Source organism: Hyperoodon ampullatus (genome assembly GCF_949752795.1).
Source record: "Hyperoodon ampullatus genome assembly, chromosome: 2".
Lineage (NCBI taxonomy): Eukaryota > Metazoa > Chordata > Mammalia > Artiodactyla > Ziphiidae > Hyperoodon > Hyperoodon ampullatus.
In genome coordinates this window covers 21,900,797-21,921,665 of record NC_136915.1, presented here as the reverse complement: position 1 = coordinate 21,921,665, position 20,869 = coordinate 21,900,797, and the positions used below count along the sequence as shown (strand labels likewise).

Here is a 20,869-nt window from a genome sequence, read left to right as displayed (position 1 = left end):
GGACTACATTCATTTGCAGAAAATTTACACTATTTAATAAAAATCTGGTCAACTTACAAGAGTTCAAGAACAGCTGTTTTCACCAATGAGTCTACTCTTTTTATCATGGCCTAGACTGTTTTTATAAGTACTAGGAATCTGTATCCTAGCCACAACCAAGAGTCAAGAGCAGCCTGGCTCAGCCGACTGAAAACCTAGGGTTTAGTAATCCAGATGGTATGCCAATCACTAAACTACGCTGGTTCTCTTTTTCATTTAGTCTTCATTCAAAAAGTATCTGACAGCCTACTTGCTTACTTGTACCAGGCACTACTCTAGGCACCAGGGACACATCTGGCAAAAAGGAGGGGAAAAAAAAGACCAATAATATCCTTCCCAACTCTCCTCCATCTTCTCATTGAAAAAAAAAAGTGATTTTATATAAGGGCATACTTTGCTTTCAAGTCTTAGAAGTAAAGTTTCGTCGTATATTCTATCCCTCATCATTTTCAGTATGAGTATCACTCACATATAAATGGTAGAAAATGCTGTCAAAACAAAAAATGGCAATAAAAAGATGATGGTGCGGATGGTCAGATAAAAGGAGATGAGTAAAATCTTAACATGTGCAACAGCACTGTTAGCATCTTTACTGTTCAATCTTCCCTTTTCCTGCTACTCCCAGTCCCTTCTAAACATTCACTTTAAACCAGACAGCTGTATGTTGAAGGCCTTGAGAACATGAAGGGCCTCTTCTCTCCCCAGGGCACATGGTATGGGTGGTTTTTCTTGGTAGCAGTGGATTGGTGCTCAGCCACTGCCGTTTTCTTTCTTCCCACTTCCTTCAGAGATCGCCATTCAGTGGGTACAAGCAGGCCAGCCAGGTCAAAGAAGACAGATAGGTATAGCAGGTGGCCAGGGAGCAGTTTTCCTTCAAGCATACATGCGATGGTGACCACAACCTTGGCCTTGTACGTAGCACAGTGAAACTAACTGAGTCAGTTGGCCTATGTTCCTTTCAAGAGGTTTGGAAGCCAAAGACACATTCTGATTCTATAGCTGAAGACCAGATCTTGGACAGCAACAAGGATTAAGGTAATCGGAGTCAACATCTACCTGCTGTGCATAAGAGAGGCCGCCCATGGTACTCTGCGCTCGGCCCTGCATGGTCATCGGGTACCGCTGCGGGGTCTGGGACCCATATGGCTGCCCTGGGTACCCATGTCCTTGCTGCGGTCCTGACGGAGGTCCCTGTTGTTGCGAGTATGGGTTAGTCCCGCCATATGGCTGAGGTCTCATCTTGCCCATCTGATCCATTGGACTGGATGGCTACAAAATAAAGAGCATTTCATTAACCTGCAGCTTTGATGTCCTCTAGCCAATATGAACACAAAACTTGGCAAACAGGTCTGTATACCACAGAGGAAAACAGTTACTATGAAATAAAGTAATGGTATAGACCCGGTAACTCTTGAGCAAGTCATTTAACCTTCCTCAGAACCTTGATTTTGTCATATGTAAAATGGAAACACCACCAGTTTGTGAAAGCATCTTCTAAGCTATATACTACTTTATAAGTGTGGTACTACTTGAGATCCAAGTAACGGGCCAGGTGTGGAGCAATGAATACACGTACTCTATGGTACAGAAAAATGAGAACAAAGGCCCTTCAGCTGGGAGGGGATGGTGCTGCTATACTCTGCCGTGATCCTGTTCAATAACACCAAAACTGATGCTTTAATACTGTGGTAGGGAATTCAAATACACAAGCATCTAGATGTTTTTATTCTTTAAATAGTGGAAACTTATTTCCTTGCACATCCAGAGCCCATTTGTGCTATGGCACGAGGACTTAAATTTATGCTTTCTTCCAACTGGGTATCATAGCTAAGTTACAATTGTTGAGGGAATTGTGACCCTGAATTTATTTAGAGCCTTGTACAACTCAACTGAAAAGTTCATCTCCTTTAATATTCAAGAGCTTGAGGGTGTAAAGCAGGTAGAGATTATGTCTCTCTAAAAAACAAGATGCAGAGGTACCAATAATGGAACCTCAAAGCTCATAGGTATTTGGCTACAAACATAACTTGCAGCTCTTTGTGGTGCAACAGGATCAGTCAACTCATTCACTTTCTGACATAATTTTATCTTATTGGAGCTACGCAGAACAGAGGCCCAGCACACTTTCCCCTCCCAGAGATGCCTACCTATATCTATTGGTGGTGAGAAGGGAAGGAGGGAGTACCTCTAAGCACTTAAATAGATACACCCAAGTTGCCGAGTAGGCCTGCACCTGATGTAAAACTTGAAAACTGAATCTTAAATTGGGGATGGGGAGTAGGTATTAAGGAATTCAGTGGTTCTCAAACTTCAGAATGCATCAGAATCACCCGGAGGGCTTGTTAAAACGCACACTGCTGGGACCCATCCCCAGAGTATGATTCTGTAGGCTGAGGGGTGGGCCTAAGATATGCGTTTATAGCAGTTCCCAGGTGATATTGATGCTGCTGGTCCAGGGACCACCATACTTTAAGAACCACTGGCCTAGATTACACCTGGGGTCCCTTCTGGTTCTATTATTCTATAATTAATAAATTATTCTAACCTTAAAAAAAACAACAACACAAACTCCTCAAAAATAAGGGGAGGGGAACACTCAAACAATTGGTTCTCTGTACATATATATATATATACACACACACACACACACATACACTTTTTTTTTTTTTTTTTTGCAGCACACTACCTAAGTGTTTTATAATAATGAGGAAGTCGAGCTGCCATGAGGAAAATGGATAAGATAAAAAGCCACAGAGACTATTCTTCTAAATACTAACCGAAAAAAAGCAGAAACAAAGAAACAAAGTTCTCTTTTAGGCTGCAGCTGAAATCTCACCTTAAAAGGTTAACAATGAAACCTCCCAAGTTTCTAAACTACGAGAATCATAGTAAAACCGTGTCCCAAATCACTACTACATGTCAATATTATTAAAGTGCTATTTCCAACAATCATAACAAAACAATTTTTGCCCAGACCTGCCTCTGTATCAGAAGCTCCAATAACGTTCCCGATCATAACTTAGGAGCCACGTGGATTCTTTTGGGCCTGTTTAGGAAGTTCAAATTCAACAACCAAACTAGTGAGTAATAAGTAGCATGTGGTCTTCCCCAGATACACCTGGCAATGGAGCCAAAACATCACCATTCTCTCCTACAAAGAGCTCAGGGGCTTACACAGCCACGTCATGCCGCAAATAACAAGGAGATCCTCATCTTATCCTAGACTGCAGCTGCTGTCCATGTGGCCCCCAGGTGAAGAGACTACATTTGATGAACAGAGACCAGCCCACTCTGGGTATCTCTGTCAGTCTAGATCTCCTCAACACACAAGGGGCAGTCATTACCATGGTTACTATGGAGCTTCTAGAGCAGCAGCTATTAACTACAGATCAGATGTGAGAAGCTTCACAAATGCCTGGGCCTCTCCCTAGAGATTCCAATTTAGTGGGTCTAGAAAGGCTTGGGCTCCCTCCCCCTAAATCCCTTAAGATCCTTGGATGATTGGTTGGGGGGGGGCAATGCATAGCTTGCGGGATCTTAGTTCTTAGTTCCCCAACCAGGGATTGAACCCAGGCCACGGCAGTGAAAGCGCCGAGTCCCAACCACTGGACTGCCAGGAAATTCCCTAGTTCTAATGTATATTACTAGCTGAGAACCAGTGATCTAGAGAAACACTGCCCAATAAAATTTTCTGTGTTGTGTGACTATTAAGTACTTGAAATATGCCTAGTGTGACTGAGGAACTGAATTCTTTTTATTTACTTTTAATTAAATTCAAATAACCACATGTAGCTGGTGGTTATATTGGATTACACAGTTCTAGAGCAACACTCACAAATCATTTTCACCTCTCCCTGCTCAACAACAGCCCCAAACTTCCTACCTACTACATCATGTACAGTATCAAACAGAAAGAGCAAAGAAAGTAATAAATCGACAGACTTGGGTTCAAATCCTAACTCTTGTCACTGTCTGACCTTGAGCACATCAATTCTTTAACTACAATGCACATAACTGGGGCTTCTCAGGGGACGCAGTGGTTAAGAATCCACCTGCCAATGCAGGGGACACGGGTTCAAGCCCTGGTCCAGGAAGATCCCACATGCTGCGGAGCAACTAAGCCCGTGCGTCACAACTACTGAGCCTGTGCTCTAGAGCCCATGTGCCACAACTACTGAAGCCCGTGCGCCTAGAGCCCGTGCTCCGCAACAAGAGAAGCCCGCGCACCGCGACGAAGAGTAGCCCCCCGCTCACCGCAACTAGAGAAAGCCCACGAGCACCATCAAAGACCCAACACAGCCAAAAAACAAAAACAAAAACAAAACATAAAATGCACATAACACACTTCACACAGTGCCTGGTACTTAAACGCCCAATGAATAGTAGCTATTATCAATAACGATAAATAGTGCTTCTGCCTGGCTCTAAAGTGTGCCACAGTGCTCCGGTTCTATGCATTTTTCAGCCTCATGCCAGACTTCCCATATGTCCAGCTCTACGCAATAGTACCCTGCCCTGCCCTCCTGTCCACAATGGCTTCCACCAGCAGAAACCCAACCCTTCAACATGAAGCCACTTCCCACTTCTTTAGCACATTCTGTTCTTTCACACTTCTAAATGTCCTATTGTAAAAGCAGTCAGAATCATAGGTTTAGCACTTAGTTGTCCAGCTAACTGACTGCATCTCTCGAGACTAAGTTCTCGGAAATCGGAGATCAAGTATTTTATCTTCAAAGTCCCCCCAAAGACCCCAAGTGCAGAACTAGGGCTCAGGAACTTCACTGTGCCCGGCTGCCCTACTTTAAGAAGTGGGTAGGGGATACTATGGGAAGAAAGCCTAGATTAAACCACCTAGCCAAAGGGCCAGGGACACCCCTAAACCCTAAACCAGGTTATGACTTTGAGGGCAGAAAAAAATGGGGACTGAACTGAAAAAGCAAAGGGGAGGGTAGAACAAACAGTCGCGGAAGAATGAGCACACCTCTGAGGAGACTCTTAAGTGCCATCCTCAAGTGCCTCTCTCCTATAACCAGAGAGGTCTTCAAACCACACAGGCATCCACAAACACACTGCTTAAAAACAAAAGGCTAAAGGCAAGTTATTGCCCCCTACCCGCCACCCCCACCCCATCTCTCACATCAGGGTGCCTGCACTCCCAATTGAGGACAGCTACTAAAGGGTTCAAGTTAACTTTAGAAATTCCTTGCAGACTAAAAATAAATGCAAGTTAAAAAAATTCTTATTCTAAAAAATGAAATTAAGACATTTCCCTTTCCTGGACATCAGATTTCTGACCCCTTCCCTTCACTAAAGGGTTATAATAAACAGAATACACAGCTTAGCAAGTAAAATATATTCAGTTCAACCAGATTACTCTGGTCTCATGTCAAAGTTAAACATCTGCTCATATCAGAAGGGGAGGTAGGCAGGGACTGAACTCACACTTCTGACATTGTGAAAGATTTGTAATTTGCAGTTATAGATGAAATGTCATCTTCCAATCTTTCATAACAGAGAAGGGGCCTTAAATCTTCACTAATCAGTTTTTTGGGAAAGTAGCAATTTCAGACCAGAAAAATCCCTACTACATACAAGATAGAAAAACCAGTATCAGCAGTCTGCAGGCACCAAGGAAAAGGCAGAGGATGGGAAACACCAAAGAGCCAGAGATTCCACTCTGGGAAAGACAGAGAGGAAATCCCTTCAATGGGAAACCACAGGAGTAGATTACTGTGATTACACTTCAAAAGCAAAGGCTCTGCCACAAAGACACATAATTGAGAGGAAAATGCTGCCCCCTTGATCAGGGAAGTCAGGCCCCCTGCTATATACTCTCCTGCATTCATAAAAAATAAAAATAAAAAAGAGGAAAAGAGCCATAAGAAAACCCCCATCTCTATTCACCACTTATCTCTTTCCAGATCACTGGACGTGTTACAAACTGCCTGCCAAATGAAATGCATCAAAAGTTGCAGTTTCCCTAGGCATCAAAGGCAAGGATGCCTAGCAGGCTGGTCCCTTTGAATATATTCAGAAAAAACAGCTTACAGACTAACACCACTTGCACAGAGTTTCCCTGCTCTAAGCAAATGGAATTAAAAGCCCCTCCAGATCAGAGGGCTAATGGAATCCCTTACAACTTCTTATTGCACCAAGGAAAGCCATAACGACCTAAGGGGTTGCTGAGATATAACACACTGGACTTCAAATTCTCCAACTTCTGATCACAACTGATTGAGAAGAGAGCAGAGAAGGCGGGGCCAGGGACTCCAACTTCAAAGTGAGAGATACTGTTCACCGAAATGCACCACACCACATGCAGTGGCACCAGGAAAGAGAAACTTCTTAATTTTCTTGAAATAAAAGTCCAACTGAGGAAAGTTCCAGGCTTCAGTCCCAATCCAAAGATGCAGAAAGGAAGTGACCGTGTGGCAAACCAAAGGAGCCAGATTTGGTACCCAAGGACCAGCAAGAACATGACTGGAGAGAGATGGACCGGGCTGCCAAAAATGTGTCCATCAGAAAGCAGAAGTATTGACTACCACTTGTCCTGTCACCCTAAATGCCAACTAGTTGAGGCCAGTAGAAACCTAGAATATAATTTCTTACTCATTGCGCTTTCAATTTATTCCTGGCCAGATTTGTTGTATGACTTTTAATAATAACAATAAAAAAAAGCATCCCTGGCTCTTTAACCAAAAGAACCACCTAATTGATTCCCACAGTAATTAACCTGCATTTTACCTCAGAGAGCGGTAGTTAAGGAAGTCGGCACTGCTATTTATAACTCATCTCAAATTGAGGGCAGACTGCCTAAAATCTAACACATCCCAGCTGTACTCCTGTTTGAACTGGGGCCAAGGGAATTTTTTAAAGCAATCTTGGCACCGAATGAATGACACCAACAGTATGAGAGCTCGAGCGGTTGTGTTGTGGTGACGTAGCACTGGAGGTGGAATGGGAGGGGGCCAGTGTACTGTGATCCCTCTCGTGCACGCCTGCTGCTTGCTGAGTCCCAGTACAGTAAGCTGGGAACCGCCCACTGAGAGCCAAACACAGGAAAAGGCTTTTCCTGTGGAACGCCTTGAAGTGAGAAACACATGGCTAATCTGCATAAACGCGAAGCCACACCACCCCTGCCAGGAAGGTTAGTGCTTGTAATCTCTGGCCATGAAGCTGGCTGCCTGGGAGGACTTGGACTGGCGCCTGATAACCCAGAAAGAGCCGAAAGAACAGATGGGTAAGGACCCCGGCAGAAAACAGCCCCAGGTCACGTGACTCGCCACATGGCCCCGCCAGCACAAACTATTGTCTGGCTGTGGAGCTCCCATACAAAGGCACCCAGCCTTGGCTTCCTGTGATTACAGGGACAGGCGGCAGCTGTTGATCCAGTTCCCCTATGGGACGCTCCCCTACTGAGGAGCATTCCAGGGAGGGATAAATACAAAAGTTAAGGCCTCTCCCAACCAACGTGCTCTCAGCTTTCCACAAGCTCCACGTGGCCCCACACTCAGATCTGAGGAAGGACAGAGTAGATTCCATAGAGAGAACCACCCTTTGCACCCCGATACATGTGAGCTGACCAGCATAAATCATTCTCATAGTGCCCCCCTCCCCAGCCACACAAACATCTGTATCCTCGTCCTGTTTCTTCTCACTCCTCCAGTACACTGCATGGCTTTGAAGACTGGTCCAGGGGCACGACCCCAATCAAGGAAAAACCGCCCAGAAACCTGTGTTTAGTTCTATCCCCAGACCCTGCCTCCTAAAATAAGGAGATTCCTGGGCTTCCCTGGTGGCGCAGTGGTTGAGAGTCCGCCTGCCCATGCAGGGGACACGGGTTCACGCCCAGGTCCGGGAAGATCCCACATGCCGCGGAGCGGCTGGGCCCGTAAGCCATGGCCGCTGAGCCTGCGCGTCCGGAGCCTGTGCTCCGCAATGGGAGAGGCCGCAACGGTGAGAGGCCCGCGTACCCCCCGCCACCAAAAAAGGAGATTCCTTCCCTTCATTTTGTTTTGCATTTAAACAGTCATGTGCCCACTGTTTATGTGACCCAGGATAATAAGAGATTCTTCACTTCCTATTTGGCCTCACCAGAGAAATCACTAACGATTTCCTTAAGCTATACTGATGATAAGAAAATAAAAATCTCTCATCAGATATACCAACACCTGACCCAGGAGATCAACTCACTCAGCCTATGTTTCTTATCATTCATAACCTGAGAATCACACCCCATTTTTCTACTTCACAAGAGACTGAAAACAATTCTTTCATTTTAGTTCTAGTTCATTCCAGTTCTCAACAAACTGGTCATATGCCTATGGTGAGAGAAGAATTACCAACAACTAGTTTACAACTACCACCCGAAAGAGACAGTTTTTTAAAAAATTCTTTCAAAGTTCCGTAAGTGTCCAAGTTAAATATAAATAAAAAACCCAAAGTCAATTAAAAGTTCTATCTACCCCATTCTGTTTACAGAAATGATTCTTGAAGATCAGGGCACATTCCCCTTTGCAGCCTTAAGTAAGAGCCCATTTCAAAGACATGACCTAAAGCACCAAGCTGACCGAACTCCTAGGAGGGGCTGCAACCTGACAACAGACTCAGGACCTTCCAACCCACACTGTCTCTAAAGTGATAGAGAACAAGACAAGATGCCTGGCTCTCTCCCGAGCTCAGAGATACTTAGGCTACTGTGCTCCATCCTTCCAGACCAGAAAATCAGAAAACAACTCACTAAGGGTACAAAAAAGAGACCAAAGGGGGAAAAGTCACTGAATCTTCCACAAAACTCAAACAAATTATGAGAGTCAACCGTAATAACCACCTCGCAGCTGTCCACCCAGAAGAGGCGTGACAGAAAAACCACAACCAGGTGGCTGGCATTTCTTTATTTCTTCGTTGGGTCCTGAAAGAGCTCTTCAAATAAAGCAAGTAGAGCATTAAAGTAATAAATTCCCCAACAAATGATAAAGTTCTTCTCATCCAGAGCATTTTCATTAGCCACCTTTCAAAGAGAAAGTGCTCTTCCAAAAATGATCACTTTTTCGGAAGACCAAACTTAGCTAACCAATTTCTCCCAATTTCCAATGAATTACAAAAGCCTCTAAGAAAGACACATACCTTCTTGAGAAAGAATTCTTCAGGTACTACTTAAAACCCAGGTATATAATATATAAAACAGTAAGGCCCCAAGACAATGATTAAACAAGAATGAAATGCCATTTGATAAAATTAAACATCCCCTTGTTTACAACTTTTTAATCTCAAGAGTAAGGCAGCATTACAACACGGTGAAAAGAGTACACTAGACTGAGAGAATACCTGAGTTTCAATCCCAGTTCTCTGACCAACTGGGGAGAGTGGGGCAGGCACTAATCAGGCTGTACCTAACCTCCTCAGCTACACACTTGAATCCCGCCCTCTAGATTCTGAATCAGCAGCTCTGGGATGGGGCCAGGAATCTCCTCAGGCAATTCTCATGTCCAGTCTGGGAGCATTTGGGCTGCATGGCCTCCCTCCAAATCTCCTCCCATCTCCAGCACAGAATGACTCTAGAACTCAGATGCACGTTCAGCTTCCTTAGCCAACCTATGGTCTGAAGAGGGCAGTGCCTGGCCAATAGAGACAACCCAGGAATGGACCTCAGATTCCCAAATAAGCAGCATTCTCAAAGCCAAGATTTCCCAAATTCTTATACTTAATCCCCGACCGTCTTGTTCACCTGACCACCTATTACTAACAATACTATATGCTTTACTTATTTACCTTGTTCACTGTCTGTATCCTAGACTAGAACATAAACTCCGGGAAGGTAGACATCCGTGTGTAAAACAAACTTTCCTACTTTAAAAGAGGAAAAGAAAGGGGACTGTGAAAGAGAAAGTGGAATTCTAGAGGTCTTGGCAATTCCTAACCTCTTTCCTGCTGAGAGGAAATGCTTTGGTTCAACACAGTAAGTCCTAAGAGCTCTGCCTCCACAATGCCTTCAACTTCTCTGTCCCTCAGTTTCTACATCAACAGAATAGAGAGGGCAGTAGTAGCACCCTCAGGGCTGAATGAAATAAATTAATACATTAAAACGAAACATTGTTTTTCAAACCAGCTGGACATGCTCCAGCCTCAGAGTCATTGTATTCACTGATCTCTCCACCTGGAATACTCTTTCTTCTCTCAGGTGTTAGTATAGCTCTCTCACATCAAATATCACTTCATTTTGGCCTCCCCTGGTGTACCCATTTAAGATTTCAATCCTGCACACTTCTTATAGTTGATCCCTGATTAACTTTGCTCCTGAGCACATATCACTAAGCATACTATATGCTAAACTTTACTTATTTATCTTGTTTAAAGTCTATATCCTACACTAGAATATATAAGCTACAAGGCTAGAATACAAGGTGTCTGTTTGATTGCTATATCCTCCAGCACCCAAAATGTTAGCTATTATCATCCTACACAAGTCCCAAATTTCTAAGCAATAACGCTTAGAAACCAGACCCAGGTCTGGTCCCACACACTCAAGACCAGAAACCCAAAATGGTCAACTAGAAGTTAACTAACAATCAAATAAATTACTTCCCTCTCTCCATACTCAATAGGAGAAAAAGCAGAATGGAGCTGAACGCAGTTTCAAAATACCCACTTAAAAAACAAGAATACTACAGGACTTCCCTGGTGGCGCAGTGGTTAAGAATCCGCCTGCCGGGCTTCCCTGGTGGCGCAGTGGTTGAGAGTCCGCCTGCCGATGCAGGGGACACGGGTTCGTGCCTGGGAAGATCCCACATGCCACGGAGCGGCTGGGCCCGTGAGCCATGGACGCTGAGCCTGCACGTCCGGAGCCTGTGCTCCGCAACGGGAGAGGCCACAACAGTGAGAGGCCCGCGTACCGCAGAAGAAAAAAAAAAAAAGAATCTGCCTGCCAATGCAGGGGACGTGGGTTCAAGCCCTGATCCAGGAAGATCCCACATGCCGCGGAGCAACTAAGCCTGTGTGCCACAACTACTGAGCCCATGTGCCTAGAGCCTGTGCTCTGCAACAAAGAGAAGCCACCGCAATGAGAAGACCGTGCACTGCAACGAAGAGTAGCCCCCATGTACAGCAATGAAGACCCAACACAGCCAAAAATAAATAAATATTTTTTAAAAATAAGACTTAAACACACACACACACACACACACACACACACACACACAAGTTAGACACCAAAAGGGTTGACCAGTCCAGTTCTCAAGCTCTACCTACTTTCAGTCTATTCTCCCAAAGGAATTTGTTCAATAGCTCCTTCCAAGAATCCTGACAGTAAAGCCCAACGGTTTTCAACCAGGGCAATACTAGCCCCTGAGAAGTGTTTGCAAACAAATGTACGAAAGTGCCTTTTTGGTTATCACAGCGATTCTGTGGTATTACTGGCATTTATTACCTGGGGAGCAGGATGTCAAATGTTCTGCAATGCATCTCCACACAAAGAAGAGCCTCACTGAGAAACAATGGACTCTAGCCCATTACAAGTCCAATATGAGATGGAGAATTTCCTGTAACACTTGACCCTGGAGCAGTGATGGGAAAGGGAATCAGAAGTGACTGGTACCTATCCCAAGAGCCCAACAGTACAAAGTCACCCACTAGCCAAGGTAATCATAAATAAAAATTTACTTTATGAAATAGTTGGGAAATAATTTACTGAAGGCGGTACTTCCCCAGTGCATTAATTACAATTATATAGTTATTTGTAATTATTTATTTATATCTTTCCCTACTAGAAAGTACTCCATGGCATTATGAATCCTGTTGCCTGATACATTGTAGAAGCTCATTAAGTAGCTGTTACATTACTGTAAGCAACTGCCAAATGGTAGGTAGGTACTCACAGGTTTTTCAAAAAAAGTTTTGCCACAAGACTTCTTACACTGGCAAGTCCCAACTATTGTATGCTTTAAATTAGACAATATTTCAGTAACAGGGCTGGACAATTACGTGAGCTAAAAAAAAGTTCTTATCCCGAAAATTGAGAAATGGAGCAAATGATCAAAGTCCAAGAAAACCTGATGCTATACAAGGAAAATAGGTTGGTATACTGCCTTCCAGTATATGCTTAATAATTAAAAACTTAACAATATACAGACCTGACTACCCACACGAGGTGTTATGGGTTGACATCAGAAAAAAGTATTTCCTCCCACAAACCATCCTTTGGTGCTTCTACTAGGGAAAGGACCTTATTGTGGATGGACCACAGCCCAACTGAGTAGATTAAGAATGAAGCACTAAGTAGGTTTAGACATTTTCTTCCCTACCTATTTGTCATTTATCAGAAATTGATATGGTACACTTAAGGGATACATGGAGAGGCAAGGGTCACATAGCCTTTCAAACAGAGCCTTACCCAGGAGAGTATATATCAACTTTTCAGTAAAGACAACACTTCTAAATCACACCTAGTTCTTTTGACCTAGTTTCTAAAATACTACTCCCTCTTCCATATGTTAAATTGCTTTACAGATAACTGCTCAAAAATAGACAAAAAAGGCAAAGGCAAAAACTGCTTCTAGCCAAAAAACTTTAAGGCCTCCTTGCCTTCTCCTTTAAAAAGCTCTCTTTTCCCCCATTCCTTTTACTTTATCTATAACTACAAACTTGGTCCGGCATGGGTCATATAAAAAGGTTCTAAATTTCTCTAAGTGCACAGTTTTACATTCTGCCAGTTTTTCCTTCTATACTGAAAAAGGTATCTGTGACATCACTTAGCTGAAGGAACTTGATTTACATGCAGTAGGGGAATCTGTTTGCCATCATGCTTTGATTGTAATCAATCCAATCAAGTACTATATTTTGATAAAGACACTGAGAAGCAGCAGCCATGGCACTTTCATTAATTCCTAGGGCTGCCCTGGACCACTTCCCAAAAATGCCAGCCTTTCCCTTGGTCCCCCTATGTCCACTATAACAGGCACAATAAAATAAGTTAAAGAATGGCCAAGGGCACAGCCAACCTTATTAAGATTATAGATGCTTCCAAATCCTCAGGTTTTTTTAAGGTCAGCAGTTCCCTGAATGAAAAGCCATAGAGTACTACAGATTCTCCTATCCTTTTCAGAGCTCCAAAAGTACATTGGTACCAACCTCCTCTACACCACTGTCCACACAAATACGTACAGAAGAGCCTGGCTTCATCATTTATACCAGAAATGCATGAGACTAGACCAAAGTTACCAGCTGTCTTTCCTGCTATCTCTGGCCAGTATAATCAAATTGGGATGAATACTTGGCACGCTAAGCTACGGAAATCTAGCTAATATTTATCCGTACCCACCCCCCAGTCTGTTTTGGCTCATACACTCTTTTGAGATTGCTGTGTTCACTCACCCAGACACATTTACCAAAGGGAAATTCTGTGTGCCTTGAATAAGGCAATCTCAATCTCATTTTATTTTAACCCAAAATACCATAATGAGACCACATATTGGTCACTTGAGGTTTTATGTAGGGGTTTTAAAGAAGCCAATTCAAAGCTGCACTGGGAAAGCAGAAAATTCAAATCACAGACTAGAAAGAAAAACAAGAATGTTACAAATCTTAGACCAACAGAACCCCCAAAACAGATTAAGGAGGGCTAAGAAAGTCTCCAGACCAAAGGCAATAAGGTGAGAAAAGAGAAGAGGGAGAGATCATCTAGGAAACTTGTTCCTTAGTTTATTAGACAAAGACACGTCCTGCCTCTAGTTAGCCAGGCCATTCCAACAGAGGTAAGCAGATACCAGGAATCTTCACTGAAATGATGTTGATCTGAAAGTGGTATAAATTGCCTCTCCGGTTCTCTTAAGACATTTTATCAGCTCTGGTGTGTTAAAGTTACTGAAGTCGCCATGTGCTTTGCATTCTACTAACAGAGTGAGAAACCAAAGGAAAGAATGAAAAAGGGAAAAAAACAAGAACAGAGAGAAAATAAAGCTGAATGGCAGAGGGATGATAAAGTGAGCCTAGAACACAAAAACACACACACGGAACATATGACTACCAGAGTATTGTCTGTACATACAAATATCAAATCACAGATCAAACTGTCAGCATACTGCCTCCTGGAAGCCTCTGCCTTCATCGCAGCCAGGTCGCAATGATCACAGCTTCCCTTCTCAGGCAGGAGGGAAAAGAGGTCTGGTACAGGAAACATGTTTTTAATGGGAAGGATTCAGAAACCACATCAGGTTTTCAGAAAGCCCCCATGAACTACAACACTGGTTCTCCACTTGGTCTTTGCATTATTAATGTTTATTATCTGACCATTTCTGTAACTTCCATTTCTGTGCCAAGCACAATCCTTATTAAGTCATACAACTAGGGACAGGTTTTGGCTCAAATGTCCATTCCTCAAAGAGACCTCATCCACTTCAGAGATGGGGTAACTTGTCAGAAGTCTTCTTAGAGGGTTTATTTACTAGGACTTCACAACAAGGGACACAAGGAAAGGAATCACAGCAAAACTCAAGGTGACCACTGGGGCACTGAGGGGTGGGGGATGAGAGATAGAGGGAAGTCATTAAGAATGGTCTACTCAGAGACCACCAGATTCTCAGATCAGCTGGCCATCAACGAACAGAAAGGATATCATGGCATTTAATTAAGGTTTCAAATACTAGCCTCTGAGGAGCATTTTCAAGAACGACTTTTTGGGCAGTTTTCTCAACTGGTCATACTTGGAGGCCACCATGGGCCACCATCCTAAAATGAGCTTTTCCACCTTCATCAAACCAGAACCATCCTCATGCTACGCCACCAAAGAGCTAAAAGAGAAATGGAGGGCAGGGAGTCCCCAGGTCCTATAAACAAACAGAGTTTGTCATTACTGTATAGAAGATCCATCTCAAAAGTATTTTCTTTCTTCTCCCCCAACCCCTAGCACTTTTAACCTTTTCTCCAACCAATAACACACTTTCAACATCATGGGAAGGGCAGATACATCTGAAAATAAGCCTTTGGTATAATTTGGAAGAAGCCCCTCAGGTATTTCAGATATATTCTGTAGCCTAGTTGAGCATAAATCCAGTAGTTGTCAAACTTGAGTGTGCATTATAGTGGCCTGGAAGTCTTGTCAAAACATACTGCCAGAGTTTTGGATTCAGTAGGTCTGGATGAGTATTTGCATTTCTAAACAGGGCCCAGGTAAAAATGCTATGGGCCCAGGTAAAAACTATGGGATAGCTTTTAATTCAGCACAGACTAATGCTGTCTGTCTTTAACCACTCAATTCTATCCCCCTCTCAAGCAGGGGCCTCTACCAACTAGGAGCTGTGTTCAAATTTGATTGGATAACAAGTAATACTTACATATATGTTATTTAACGTTTACTACAGCTGCAAGTAGATATTTTTCCTTATCATAAAGTTGAGGATACAGATTCAGAGAAGTGACTTGCCTGAAGTCACACAGCCTAAGGGAACTTTAAACCTCGCTTTTAGAGCTGACTCTGACATGAAACTGTGTGAGGCACTTAACCTTTACGTGTTCACTTCCCTGAAGTGGAAAATTAAGACAATAATCCTCATCTCTCCAGTGAGTGCTCCAAGTTCTAGAAAGTAAAATCACTCTGCAAATATTTTCATAATGCAAGTTACTCTCATTTAGGTCAAAGTGAAGGGCTCTATCTTTGAGCCTGAATCCTACCTCTATCCCCACTCTCAAAGAGAAAAGGGCCTAAGGACCAAATCCTGCCAATTCTTACCATCGGGATCATACAGACATTCATCAAAAACCTAAATAAAATTCTAAATGGAAGAGATGGATGGGACAGAAATCTAGGCATAATGTCAAACTGTAACTAAAGGCTTTTCAGTCTTTCACCCCATTTAAGAGTTCTAGGGACTTCCTTCGTGGTCCAGTGGCTAAGAATCTGAGCTCCCAGTGCAGGGGGCCCGGGTTCCATCCCTGGTTGGGGAACTAGATCCCACATGCACGCTGCAACTAAAGATCTCGCATGCCGCAATGAAGACCTGGCACAGCCTAAATAAATAAATAGTTTAAAAAAAAAAAAGAGTTCTAGATTATTGCAAAAAATCATGTCCCAACGAGGTCTAGTGCTTGAATAATTTATTCTGGAGAAGCAAACTTAGTATTTTATAATGTTACACAGCTCTGGAGAATCAGACAAACCTTGATTCAAATCTGAACTCTACCTTTTACTAGTTTTTTGTCCTAGGGCGAATTTCTCATTCTTACTCTACTTCCTCATCTGTAAAGTGGGAGGAATAACTCTAGAACCCACCTCTCATGATTGTGAAGATTAAATAAAGAAATTCATGGACAGACCCAAGCATAGTGCTTGGCACATAGCAAGTACTCAACTACATGGTAATTATCATTAATATTCACCCCCAACACACCATCACTTGAAAACAGGGAACTCAGTGAGGTCCTTGGCCTACCCCTGGCCCAGGACAAAGTTGTGGACAAACTACCTATAGAATTGATCCCCAAATCCTTATTAATATCTTTGGCAGCCCAGATTCCTAAACAGGTAAAAAGTTAGAAGTCTGGAAACGAAAGGCAGGTTATCCAAATCTGAATCAAGAGTTTCACACTCCTAAACTAATGCCGTGAAACTCCATCACCTTCCAACCAGAACAGAATCTTGTCCAAAAGGCAAGAGAGAAAGCCATCTGTATTCACCAGAAAAGATGTAGTAACAAAGAGCAACCAATTCCCAGCATTCTGCTCAGGTGATTTGTTCTTTAACAACAACAGAAAGCTGTAATAAGGTCTACCCGAGAGAGAGGGGAAATCACTGGGCAAGAAGAGCCCAAAGACATATCTGTTTCCTCTAAAAGGAAGCACCCAGCACGATGTAGCCTTTAATCCTCTACCACGTGGCTGAACTCACACTCTTCTTAAAGTCAAAGTACACCAGGCACCAGTCAGTTGAGAATAAACAGCTGGACCCAGATGCACTCATGCAAGTTGTGACCTCAAGGAAAACAGGAGGCAAAATAAAAACACTAAGCACACAGCAAATGGGTTTTCAAATATCACACCAATCCCTAAACTCCCCTGCTGCCGTCATGCTGGTGCTAGATCTTGAGGGGGGAGTTCCTTTTAACAGAGACGTCTATAAACAAGCAAGCTGAAAGCTAACAAGTTTAAGAGGGAAAAGCATACAAAAATCTTGGCTGCTGGTGATGAGCCACAAAAAAATCATGAACGTGCCAGTGCCAAGGGAGGAGGAAGTCTAATACCTAACATTGCAGACTTAGGAACCCAGAAGCAATGAAGCCATAAGGAAGCCCAAATGCAAAAGAGAAAAAAAAAAAGCACATGGCACATTTCCTCTTCGTATTCAAGCAGCACTCTGGGCCTGCAGAGCACATAGCCCAGTGCCCAAAGCCCCTTAGTATTTCATACCAACATTAACTTCCTGGAGGACGACAAAAATCTGTCCTGGATTACTGAGTGATTTCTAATATGTACCATAACCAACACTAAGTCAACATTTTAGGGATCAAATTTCCTACTCTGCAGCATGTTGGAATGCATTCTTGGCATTAGACTTCTTCCCACTGCAGTCCACCCTTAGAAAATGCAGAAGCCACTGGGAAATACAGACTCAACCTGTCCCAAGACCATCTTCTAGTATGCACAAATGACTAACAAAAATAAAAGTTCACTCAGATGTCCCTTTAAATTCAATAAATACTAATGCCATCCATTTAAATAGGGGGAAGAGCAAGTTCAGGGAAGAATACTCAAGGCAGTTAAGTCAACATTCACCCCAACTTGGATCCTTAAAACCTGGACTGACTAAGGAGTTCATCTCAAGCCCCTACACACTTGCTGGTGAACCACTGTGCCCAATTCTGAGTTACTGGAAGCTCACTTTCGCAAAATGCCAGAATGGCAAGGTAAAGATGGCGGAAGGGGTATTTCCAAACTATCTGTATTCAAGACTCCATATCTTTATACTGGAACAGTGTAACCCACCCTCCTCTTCCAGGTGGAAGCACTGTAGTAGCCTGGTACTGGACACTCCATGCATCTTCAGCTGTTAAGCATCCACTCACCATTTGAAAAGTGCCAGAAATCACATGTGATCCAATCACACATGGACTAGCAGGTAAAGAGAAACCAAAATCACTGCATTTCAGAGGCTCCCATAAGGAATAAGCATGTGTTTGCAGCATTTATGAGCTTCTTGGCCACAGCCAACCTAATCAAAAACAATATTAAAGGCCATTTCTGTGAACAGATGGGCAAACTGCATATGTGCAGGCTTACCCACCCAACAACCCTCAATATAAGGTCTGATCCAAGCAACTCAGCTTGAGCACAGCTCCCAAACCTTCAGGAACAGCAGCAGCCTGAGTCCAGACAGGTACTTCATGGCTCCTGTTTTAAGAAAGGTCATTAACTTTGCCGAAAAAGAAAAAACTCAGGCTCTGTCACCAAAGTCGAACGACTGTCACTGTAGAGCTGTCCAGGGCACACAACTCTGAAGGTGACACAAACTTCCAAACCCAAAATTACTACAAAAGAGCCTCTGAACTAGCCAAGAACTTGGCAGCTTGTACTAAAGGCCCCACATAACCACAGGAACCACTAAGACCCTGAAACCACTCTCTTTCATGGAACTGGTTACAGTCCAAATTCTCAAAGTCACCAGAATGAGACAACTACAGGTCTGGGGATGAATGTGTAATTTGAATTCTATAAAGCCCATGAAACTCAGAGTAGCATTATGAAAAAGCAAATTAATATTTTAACTTTCCCCTTCTTGGACATGTAACTTCACAAATCACTGCCTCTGGAAAGCTGTCCCAGGTTTACTCTGCCCAAATGTGATTGCTCCTTATTCTCAGATTCCTTCAGCCCATACACTTAGTTTGGTCTGTATCCATTTGTAAAACCCTGCTTTGCAAGTTTTCCAAATGTGTACACATAAGCATGCTTCCCAAGAAAACTAAATTCCTCTGAAGCAGATATTGCCTCTATCTTTTAAGTGCCTCCCTAGTATCTAGTAGGTATCTTCACAAAGAGCTACATCCCACCCCCATTTGAATCTCCAGATCCCCAAGCTAGAAATCATGCTCTCAGCAACAAGCCTGAAGTTCTAATACCCTCCCTACCACCATACTGGGGAAAGGCCTGGGCAATCAATGTCAGTGTCAACCCAAGTTTTTGTATCTTGTTTTAAAACAAGCTGATAGCCTTTGGTAAGTTAGCTGAACCTAACTAAAAATTATGGTCAGGGCCATAATTACATTCATACTCCCTACTACTATGCTGAGTCAAAAAGGCACTTCTAGGACTCTGGTCTAAAAAACACTTCTTGTGAAGAACACTGGTGTCAGAGTCAGTGGATTACGTTTAAAAAGAGACTTTGAGAAAGTAAATCTGGTCATCTCACAAGGCTACCAAGGGAGAGTACGATAGGCAGACAGATAAAACACTTCTAAAATACCTCCTCCTCCATAAAAAGAATGTTTCACCAGAAGAACCAGAAACGTTTTTAATCCTAAAATGGCAATTTTAAAAACAAAGATTGAATCTACCCACATAACCCTTCAGGCAGGACTTAGCGAGTCGGCAAACACTGTACTGACCCAGGAACCTGGGGCATTAATTTTAATATAAAAATAAGTGATGCACAGGAGTCCAGTAAAAGCTATATAAATTAAACCCAGCCCGGGCTTCCCTGGTGGCACAGTGGTTAAAAATCGCCTGCCAATGCACGAGGGGACATGGGTTCGAGCCCTGGTCCAGGAAGATCCCACTAAGCCCGAAGCAACTAAGCCCGTGAGCCACAACTACTGAGCCCACGTGCCACAACTACTGAAGCCCGTGCGCCTAGAGCCCGTGCTCCCTAACAAGAGAAGCCACCACAATGAGAAGCCCGCGCACCACAATGAAGAGCAGCCCCCTCTCACCACAACTAGAGAAAGCCCGCATGCAGCAACGGAGACCCAATGCAGCCAAAAATAAATAAATTAATTAATTAAAAAAAAAATTAAACCTGGCCCTTGGAGGAGTGGGCTTATAATCCTGAGAGCCAAAGCAGAACAGAGGCTGAGGACAGCACTGAAGTTGTAGTATCTTTTTTTTTTTTCCTTTTTGGTATTCCAAAAATGCAAACCCAACCCTAAAAACATCTCACCAAACTACAGAAACGTTCTGAAAGAACAATGCTTTAAATTTAAAACTCACAGTCTCATAAACCAAGCTTTAGGAGCACACTTACTTCACTAACTGAAACTTAGGACCTTCTCTCCAAACTTCTGTTTATTTTCACTCTGAAACTGCAACCGATTTTAAACAGGGCTCCACGTGCCCTGAACTCAGCATGAGCCAGAACCAGGGAGGTTTCTCTTCCAGGGCATCATCTTTTCACTTCAAACCTCTTTTAGATAATCTCTTCTCATCTCCATGCTCTCCACCCCCACCTCTACCCCCCAGCATTACCCTCTCTTCCCTACCCCCAAGTCTTTTTCTCCAATGCTATTTTATTCCACCACGTGAGAAGAAACTAGCATTATCTTTGCTTGAAAACTGTTTATTAATTTGCCTGTCAAACATTCTATAGAGCCGTTTACATCTTACTATAGAAACCTCCTGGGTACATATTGACAGCTCAGCAAGTATTTACACAAAGCTCTGAAACACTTGGTTCCTTCAGAGAGAAGCTGCTGCTGTGTCAAGCAAAGAATTATCAAACACCTTTCCCTCTACCTTTTTCCCTCTTTCATAAAGGGAAGCTTCCTTCTAGCATACCTCTAAGATGCCTAAATTACACTTTTTAACTACTAAACCAGGAGGAGAAAAATTGGAAATTCTGGTATACTGGAGA

At 43.1% G+C, this 20,869-nt stretch overlaps 1 protein-coding gene across 3 annotated transcripts in view; it reads right to left on the bottom strand.

Moving 5' to 3' along the window:
• ARID1A (AT-rich interaction domain 1A) overlaps window positions 1–20,869 on the bottom strand; it is a gene marked incomplete at its 5' end in the record, with an annotated part of 70,177 nt that overhangs the window by 42,930 nt on the left and 6,378 nt on the right. For all 3 annotated transcript variants that reach the window (XM_079698125.1, XM_079698127.1, XM_079698126.1), the window contains one exon: window positions 1,096–1,308. In XM_079698125.1, coding sequence (XP_079554251.1) covers window positions 1,096–1,308 — 213 coding nt within the window. The remainder of the gene's footprint in view (window positions 1–1,095; window positions 1,309–20,869) is intronic.